Consider the following 10,392-nt stretch of genomic DNA (forward strand, 5'->3'; position numbering starts at 1 on the left):
CGCTTCTGGCCACCCCAGTCAAACAAAGTAAGACAGTCAGCTATTATCAATAAAACAGTCACCATAGAAAAGTTCTGCTACTTTGTGTGAGCGATTATTATGGTGATAACAGGCCTCCAGGCCAGTTATCAATCAGTTATAATCTAACACTGCACTCAGTAATCAGTGTATCTCACAGACAAGTGAACCTTAAAAGGTTAACAGTGTTCTCGTTCATTTTCCTAAAGAAAGCACTGACCTTCTTCATTAGGGAAACATTTAAAAGCACCTAAATAAATCTCTACATCAGTGTAGTCCACATTGTAGACAAAGTACAGGGAACAAAATGTACAATATTTTTCACATAACATAAAGGAAAGGAAAAGTTTTCCAGAGTGAAACCATATTGAAAAATGCACTTAACTGGTTAAGAGCAGAATTATATTGTTAATTAACATAGAATTATGACCACACTAATAATTTGCCTACAGTACACTTCAGCAGTGCTGCTATATGAAAAAGGCTGTACGATGGTAAGACGTTAGTACCTACTAACAATAACTATTGTATAGTAGCATTTAAAATTTTTCAGGGAGGCTAAATACTTTTTACAGCTGAGTACCTTTAATGATGCAGGCTAGATTTCATCAAGGGTGACTTCAGTTAATACTATAGTAAGTTAGGTTGCTGCCCAGCTATATATAATTCTCCCATAATGTTATCGCACATCTTTTCTGTAGCAGTTTGCTCCCAATAAAATTGCTTTTTTCACTTCTTTTCTTTCTTTTTTTTCCACAGTCATCTGTGTCACTGATCAGTGAACTCTATAACTTCAAACATTTAGAACACTGAGTGTGTACTAATGTTTCCCGAATGCTGCTTAAAAGTTAGTAAAGTGATTGACCTTAAAGTCAGTAACTGTAAAGGTTAGTAGCCTTTAAATTTTCAGTTCAGGTAATAAGTAAACTGAATGTAAAACACGGATTATTGCTAACTTAGTATCAGAAGTTTTGAGGCAACCAGGTTACTGACAGTTCTAAGTTAAAACATTGAATCATTTTTTACAGAGTGTATGTTTTACGAGTGTGTATTGGTAATAATTTGCATATGTGGGCTGTTTAGATAATGGTTGATCTTGCTTTGCGTCTGTTTTGTAGCCTGTTTAAATTTCAGTGTACAAATCAACACACTTGTCTTTATTTTATGGGGCTGTGTTGGCCAGTACCGCTGGATGGCTGATCCAGTGTAGGCTGCTGCTGTGATGACCCTGTGCAATGAGCTAAAATCATGTCAAACAAAAAATTTTTGAACGAGAAAACACTGTTTTTGCTTTCAGAGCTGCAGGACCAAAGACTTGGTGACTACAGGAATAGCTAAAAAAAGCTGGCATAAAAGGCTACTTTCCCTACAGTTATTGCCAAAACTAAGTAAAGACCAAATTCTCTTTATGTAATACATTTTAACCATGTGGACATGATGTACAGTATACATTTGAATCAATTCAAAGCAGCGCTGCTTGTTTAGTGTGCAGTAGTGAATGTCTTTTCTGTTCTTCCCTGTACACACAGAAAAGGTCAGTCCAAACACAGTGCCCAGGACAGGAGGTGAAAGAGACCAGATCAGAGGCTGACCTTCCCTCCACCCTCACACACGTACACCCACCCACACACTCTCAGTCCAGCAGAGCAGTTCCTCGTGGAGGGGTCACCGTGCTCAGGCACTTCTCTGAACATACTCATACGCAGATGCTCCTACACATATTCCCGTGGAGGCTATAGTATTAAGGAGCCGTTTTTAGGAGGTTCTTCTGGACGCAGAGCTGCTGGAAAACGTCAATAACAAAACATCAGAAATGGACTTCACTGGCATGGTGGACATCATCTGAAGAGTTTTTGCTGGTGTGATTACACCCGCTGAGGGTACTTGCTCTATTATAAGACACATATTGGAGTTGAAGGCTGTTGGGAGGACCGGAGTGGAGATCATGTCTCCGTTTTTGAGGATTGGGTTTTCCAGTTTTGAAATGGACCCTGGGCTAGCCTACCATGAGGAGGTGCTCAACCCGTACTGCGCCGTCTACATGAAAGAGGCCGTGGAGACAGGTAAGACGCTGTGTGCATGTGTGATTTGTTTTCACATATTTTCAAGACAAAAACACGGCTAACCTACTATGTGAGGACCAACAGAATGGTTCTAACTGTTTGCAAAAGTTACAGGTTTCATTTCTCTAACAGTGAAGGAGACAAAACATTTGTTTTTGCTCACTGAGATTGAGATTTGGAATTCCAAAAGACGTATTACATATAGATACCTATATATTAATATTACTTATAGGTACTTACATATTGTTACATATATGTACTTACATACATGAATGTGCAAAGGCCAAAAAAGCACCTTTCTTTTTTTATTTCTAATCAGAACAGTCATTAAGTACAAGCTATGTTATATTTTTCAGCATCAAAACACAAAACATATACTTAATGGAAAATTACACAGAAGCGTCAACAGCTAAATATAACATAATTGTTTCAGTATTCAATGTGTCTGCGGGGATATTTTTCCACACCTCCAAAGTTCAGTCTTAGAACTTGGTTGTATTTTCTGTTTCTGGAGTCTGGACTCTGGGGTGGTCAGTCCATTGTTCTGAGAACACCAGCAGCTTCCTTGTTTGATTTGCAAACGTTCTTTTTTTGTTGTTGTTTATTTCTTTTTCTCAAAAAGAGCTTCTTGACAGCTACTCATCCTTTCAGACTCATAGTGTTGAGTTGTCTTCTCACAGTGGAAGGATGGACAGAAACACCTGTGGATTGTTTTAGATCTGAAGCAAGTGTGGAGCTTGATTTACTCCATTTACTCCAATATATGATGATTCATAAGTATAGAGTTTGGGAACAGTTCATATTCTAGGTAAATGATATTTTCTGCTACTCCGATCAGTGCTGTTCGTTTGTTTAGGCTGAATGTAGTTTTCTTATTATATTACGTTTTTGAAGAGGTATTTCTTTGAAGAGTTTAGGGGGTGTCTAAACCCTTCAAACACTAAAGAACTTCTCTGTTAGTTATAGACCCCTGTATCTAACTGTGCAAAGAAATTAAGTGTGAAAAATTAAGAATTATGACTTCAAAAATGAATGTATGGTTAAATTTGTACTTGCTGCTGCAACATGTACAGTACAAACCCTCTACCCACTACAGCTTCCAGAGAAGCAGGTCGCTTTTTTCACTTCTGTAATCCAGAGCTGTAGTTTACGTGATACAGAGTTATATACGTCATATACCCACTAGGAAACCAGTAGAATTTGTGTTTATTCACCTATAAATGCACAGTGATAAAGAAGGGATTTATTCAACCTTGCATGTTGCAGTGACCATAGTGACTCTTTTAGTAATATATTTCCCTCTATGTGTCAATAAACTTTCATATATGTTTAAGATATATGTAAATATTACAAATTGACACTATTATATACATTTTGTCTAAATATGTGCATATGAATCAAATAATCACATATGTGTGCATATATTTTTGTCAGAAACAAAGCCTTAACAAAAGTCTCTAAAATGATAACTTTACAGGAGAAAGAAAAAAAAAACACTTTAGTTTTAATGTAAGTCCATGTAACCAAACTTATTTTTAAATAATTTTGAGCCATTTCTTTTAGTCCATTCATCATGAAATTTACACATAATGTAAATGCAACAGGCATTTTCAAACAACATAACAACATAAATGACGATACAAGGTTTTGTTCCGACAATATATTGGCATATATTTGTATTCAGAAATACCACAGTTAAATCAGCACATGTATTTTAAAGTATCACATATATAACACGTATGTTTAATATGAGCAAATATATGTACATTTTCCCTCTATGGGTAGAGCTGCCGACCCTGTTTTCTTTTTCTATCAGCTGACTGAAACCTGGTGGGACTACTTTATTGACATATCTATCATTTCCAAAAGGCCTAGAGTGACATTTTTTCCCACAGAATTCATCCATCCCACTGGAAATTAAAGCCTAAACAGTTGATTTCTCTGTCGCTTCCTAATTATGTTAGTGGTTACTTTGAAGTGTAAGGCCTTCTGTCCAGAACTTGCTTCCCAAGATACCATGAGAACAGTCCGGATTAGACAATTTTCCATTGGGTGTTTCAAGATCTTAACCTTTTTTGTTTCCATCTAAAAGAAATGGGAATATTACTACAGGACTTATAGAGTTTAAATACACTACAAACTTGAAGATTCTATTAAATAAAAATGATTCTAATATGACTCTGACTAAAATTACAGACATGTTCCAGTATACTTATTACTTGTCTAATGACTAGTTATAGCTAGACTACAGTCCACCTGCAGTGCTACTTCAAACCTTGACCTGGTCCAGGGTGCAAGGGGGCCCTAAAATCTTTATTGGGCTCCTCGTGCAGTTACTGACACAATTCTTTACCCGTGATTCACAGAAAGATCCAGTTTTTAACAATATGTCTTATCAGTTATCTTTGATCAACACTACACAGACATCTGTTTATCACCCTCTTATTCACATTATTGTCTTATTCTAATTCATTCCTACTGCAGCACCGCTGTAGGAGGTGAGTGGGCATGTTTACAGCAAATGTAGCAAAGTTTAAGCTTTTTTTGACTGGCGTGTCCCTTTAAAACTGCATGTTTTCATGTTTCTTAACTGACGTCTTGCAGCTTCAGGAAATGTATTGAAGACAGCGTGAGCTATTGTTAAAAAAAATCAGACATACAGTCTTACTATATATACATGTGCAGTGTTACTGGCTTTACTTATGAAAAGAAATATAAATAGTTGTGTATTGGAAGAGCTTTTTAGCTGACTTTTTTTAACAGTACACAGTTCGGTAATGTGTTTACGTGTTTATGAGTTGCTTACTTGCTGGTGTATTGTTAGAGTATTTTAGAGACATTGGAAATGATGTCAGCTCTACTGAAAATATGAACTCAACTGATTGCTTATGGTGTGTGATCAAATTTGAACACAGTACAGGACTTGTCAACTACCCTTCTGGTAGACAAAATCTCTCTGTTCCAGTAGAGTTAAATCCTTCAAAGTAAAAACCTGTTTTTACCCCTTTGCACATCATTATTTTCTTTGTTTTTTGCCCTCTAATTGTATTTTGGCTTTTGTTGGCTACTGTAATGTGCAGAGCAAAAGATGGTATGAACAATAGTTGTCTTTTCACTTAAGAAGAAACTTCTCGCCTATCTGCAATTGAATTTTTGCTCAAACTGTATGAGTTATTCTCAGACATTTTTATGCCAAAGGCAGTTTTATTGTCCAGTTCTTGCTTGAGGATCTCCACCCACAAAAAAAGCAATATCTACTTGCTCACATGCATTCCTTGTTTTTTTCGCTTGGAGGTGGAACACATTTTTAGTTGGTATAGGATCTTTAAAAAGGTTATTCACACTCACATCGCATTTACAAACATGGTTCTTTGAAGAACCATCTGTTGAAGGGTCTTTAGGGAGCCAAAAGTGGTTCTTCTATGGCATCACTCCAAGAAACCCTATTTGGTTCCATTTGGCACCCTTATTTCTAAGATTGGGGTCCAAAAGACCAGCATAACAATTTAGTAGAATCTTTGAAATATTTTTATGAATTTTTAAATTTCTCAGCAATTGGTGTGTCCCCATTTTGCTTTGATGACAGTGTGCACTTGAGCTGACATGGACTTCAAGTTTATGCAAAAGCCTCTGATGAATAGATCAAAGTCGTCTGAACACATGTATCGATATATTACACTGTGGGTCAATGTGGCAAAAATTTTAAATCTTTACATTTTTAAGATACACAGTATGCATCCTGATATATAGTTTTTATAAATTTTAATAAGTTGTACCAGATAAAACAGAACCTGTAGTGCCACATATAAAAATACTATGTTACACCACTACGCTGCACAAAATGCAATTAAACGGGCCTAATTATGCTCACTTTGTAATGAAATGTAGTTAATCAGTGTTCTAACCCCGTAAAATCTCAGGCTTATTATATACTAAGGCTTATTATTCACTAACTACAGGGACTTCAATGCAAACTGGGCTATTCTTTGTTTGTAGAAGTGTGTATTAAAACTTGGGGTTATTTAAGGGGTTAAGTACTGACAATATCCACTATATGCTTAGAAAAGCATATTGTGACGTACAATGCTAAAATATTGTCATATTGCCCACCCCTAAAAAAGACTAAATAAAGAAAGGCCTTAAAATGGTCAATGTCACAAATTTGCTTACATTTGAATAGTGACCTAGAAATACTGCAGAACCTTCAATATTTCTCATTATTTTACTTGCTGTAATTTTTCTTTGTTTTATTTTTTTCAAAATTCTAAAACTTTATATTGTTTATTTCTAGGTTTAAATGAAAAAAATCTGAAGTTCTACATAATATCAGACTTTTGAACTCGTGCATATTGAGAGTTTCAGTCGCATATGTTGTATGTTCATTTGTAACAAGAAGAGATTTAAAAAAAATAACAGCTGACGTGTAGCACTCTGTCACAAAAATAGTTTTATTTCTCTGATAAAGTGGAACAGAGCAGAAGTTGGTTTGAAGTGTTTTTGAGGTTTGAATTGATGTAAAATATTCACGCTGTCCGTCTAAACTGAATTTTGCTTTGAACCGACAAATCATGTTTTACAAAGTGATCATAATAGAGCACTTATATTTCATGTATGCGTGAAGCCCTCTCCTAGCAACATATACAGTCATATGCAAAAGTTTGGGCTCCCCGGTCAAATGGTGTTTTGTTCATTTTTTAAGTGAAAATAAGTAAACACATCCTTGGAGAACACACTTCTCCAAAATGTAATACAGAGCTACTGTTTATTTGCTGAATTTAAAATATTATAGAAAAAAACAACTTTAAACCTAAAATGTGGCATGTGCAAAAGTTATTGCAAATTTATATTTAATGTGTTAATGTTAAACTCAGAAAATAAAAAGAAAATAAATTGTAAGCTAAAATTTGTAGAAAACATTTAAATATTTATAATATATTTAAACAAAAACATTTTGGAACAAACCATTTGTTTATGATACCATCTTTGCATGAATTGCATAGACTACAAGCCTGCATTCATACATCAGTTTTTTGTTTGTTAGTGAGTCATTTAAAACATGTTGTATTGGAAATTGGAAGACAACCAGTTAATATCATCAATTAATATTAAAATAAATATTTCTTATTATATAATAATATATTAATATTAATATATAATATTAAATAAATATTTCTTGTCGTCATTGCATCTCTCAGTAAGAAAGTTATCACAGACTCCGTCTTTCATTGAAGAGGGAAGTTTCGTTGAAACTTGTGTGTGTGTGTGTTCATGTTTGTGTGTATGTGTGTGTGTGTGTGTGGGTGTGTGTTCGTGTTTGCGGGTGTGTGTGTAGGAAGAGCTAAAAACAGACTAATGGACTGAATGATAGTGTAGATAAGAGTGCAGCAGTACAGTGAACTACACTAAACAATTTCCAGGTTCAATACACCATAAACCTTATGGTAGAGATTTTCAGTATTATCACAGTATTGTAAAAATATAGGTAATCATTTATTTTGAGAGTTTGTTGTAGATCATGGGTGTCAAACTGGGTTCCTTCTAGGCCGCAGCTCTGAAATGTAGCATTCTGCCCTATTAAACACACCTGCTTCAGCTCATCAACTATTTAGCAAGGCCTTCATGAGCTGATTTCAGAGTGTAAAAAAGAGGAAAATGCTAATATATGCAGAGCTGCGGCCTTGAAGGAGCCCAGTTTGAAACCCCTGTTGTTTTGTAGATGCCCACCTTTAACTAGCATTCAACTAAATGTCAATTTAATGCAACTTTAAGAGGCAGATTTAGTAACGTTTGGCACGCAAACCCTATTTTGCCCTAAAAAAGTGGCTGTTGCAATTCATTTAATGGGCACAAAGGCCATTTAAGACCCATTATAATACCAAAATGGGTGGTCCCTGATCTTTTAAGCTTTTGCCTCACTGCATAATCATTTCAAGGAGTTTGCATGGCTCTGCAATCCATGCAGTAATTAAACAAATTGTTACTTCACTACGTTGTGATTGCTGTGGCGGAAATGTCATAGCCTTTGATGCACTGCAGCTAAGGGGTTATGCTACCCACAAATTAAAAAACATGCACTTCCCAAACAACTAGGATGCGTTCAGTGACATTAAACAGGGCTTTTACAGGGTCACATGGTTTCTAAATGCATTCGGCACAGAACTCAAGCTCAGCTCCTGTGTTGAGCTTGAGCTTGGTGACGGTGTTGATCAGTATGTTTTGATACTTTTGTAGTAAATGTTAATGTTAGTGACATTAGTGCTCAAACACTAAAATAATTAAAAATGGTCATGTTGGTTAGCTTACATGGACAAACTGACTACAACTTGACATTTGCAACATTGAACACTGATCAAAAAAAGGGAAAACTGGGTAAATACCTTTCTCAGGTTGTAAAACTTAGTGGGTCGCTACATTATCCTTTGTAAATGCTGCCACTGCTGTAATGTTTTCCCTACTATGACGACCCCCGCTGTGCCGAATACGAAAGTGTGAAAAGGGCCCCGTTCATTATATCCTGGAGGCAAGGTCTTGCAAATTTGACTATATAGTGGGCATGCAGTTTTTCTGTTAATAATGTGAATGTAGCATCATGCCACAAAATGCACACACTTCAGTAAAACAAGCTCATCACTTATTAACATTTCACCTACTAAGGGGACTGTTCAGTTCAGTCGTAATCCCCCAAAAAGAGCTCAGTATCACTGAGAGAAAAAACTGACCACTCCGTTTAATTAAATATATATATATAAATAATTGTCAGCGTAACAATTTGCATGAAAAGCAGAATCTTTTTTAATGTGTACATGTTTCAGAATTTCTGAATATTTGGTAAATCCTCCTTGTACTTAAACAACAGTGTGCACCAGAGCTGGCATAGACTCCATAACTTGGTGCCGAAGCCTCTGATTAGTACATCAAATACACCTGAACATGAGCTACAATAGAAGGAATAAGAAAACAAATCTGACCTTTTTGCACAAAGACTTAACATGGACAATTTCAGAAATTTGCCTAAATTTGAATAGGTGACCTAGTAATCGTTTTAATTGTGATAATATACTCCACTGTGTGCATATACACCGATCAGGCATAACATTATGTCCTTGTTTCTACGCTCATTGTCCATTTTATCAGCTCCACTTACTATATAGGTGCACTTTGTAGTTCTACAGTTACAGACTGTAGTCCATCTGTTTCTCTGCATACTTTGTTAGCCCCCATTTTACCCTGTTCTTCAGTGGTCAGGACCCCCATGGACCCTCACAGAGCAGGTATTATTTGGATGGTGGATCATTCTCAGCACTTCAGTAACACTGATGTGGTGGTGGTGGTGTGTTAGTGTGTGTTGCGCTGGTCTGAGTGGATCAGACACAGCAGTGCTGCTGGAGTTTTTAAACACCTCAGTGTCACTGCTGGACTGAGAATAGTCCACTAACCAAGAATATCCAGCCAACAGCGCCCTGTGGGCAGCGTCCTGTGAGCAGCGTCCTCTGAGCAGCGTCCTGTGACCACTGATGAAGGACTAGAGGATGATTAGCTCATACTGTACAGCAAGAGATGAACTATCGTCTCTGACTTTACATCTACAAGGTGGACTGACAAGGTAGGAGTGTCTAATAGAGCGGACAGTGAGTGGACACAGTGTTTAAAAACTCCAGCAGCACTGCTGTGTCTGATCCACTCGTAAAAGCACAACAAGAAACAAGGAGGTGGTCATAATGTTATGCCTGATCGGTATATATGTGTGTGTGTGTGTGTGTGTGTGTGTGTGTGTGTGTGTGTGTGTGTGTAGATCTCTCTGCTGTTGGAACAAAACCTCATATCTCCATTTTGTTGTTTGTACATTTTTTTACAGAACTTGAAAATACCAGCTGCCCTTTACAATTCAATTTTTTTTTTTCACCTAAAAATAGTAGTCTGAATACTGTCTTTTCAAAATGCAACATGGACTAAACACGGATACTTAACTGTATTCTGAATGCATTTTCCCCATGCTGGTATTCCGTTACATCCCAACCCTGTGTGTGCAAAGGTCTGTGTGTGCGTAACAGAGAGAGTGTATGAGTGTTGTGGTCAGCGTTAAGCAAGTTCCAAAGGAAGTGTGTGTCACATGTGTGAGTCTGTGATACCTTTTTTTTCCTAGTCAAAGACGTCTTCCAGCTTATTAATCATCATGTACATAGACATGTATGCAAACACACAGAATTGCAGAAACTTTTGGAGGAAAGGGAACTGACAGGGCCTTACACATACACATATATACTAGTGCTCCTTCAATGAAGATCCTTATTTCATTACATACTGAGCTTTA

General features: G+C 36.5%; 1 protein-coding gene across 2 annotated transcripts in view; it reads left to right on the forward strand.

Annotated features, from left to right (window-relative positions):
* prkcq (protein kinase C, theta) overlaps positions 1 to 10,392 on the forward strand; it is a 38,944-nt gene that overhangs the window by 13,481 nt on the left and 15,071 nt on the right. For both annotated transcript variants that reach the window (XM_036577266.1, XM_036577265.1), the window contains exon 2: positions 1,548 to 2,081. In XM_036577266.1, the coding sequence (XP_036433159.1) occupies positions 1,964 to 2,081 (118 nt within the window). In that variant the 5' untranslated portion in view covers positions 1,548 to 1,963. The remainder of the gene's footprint in view (positions 1 to 1,547; positions 2,082 to 10,392) is intronic.

Source organism: Colossoma macropomum, unplaced genomic scaffold, assembly GCF_904425465.1.
Source record: "Colossoma macropomum unplaced genomic scaffold, Colossoma_macropomum, whole genome shotgun sequence".
Classification (NCBI taxonomy): Eukaryota; Metazoa; Chordata; class Actinopteri; order Characiformes; family Serrasalmidae; genus Colossoma; species Colossoma macropomum.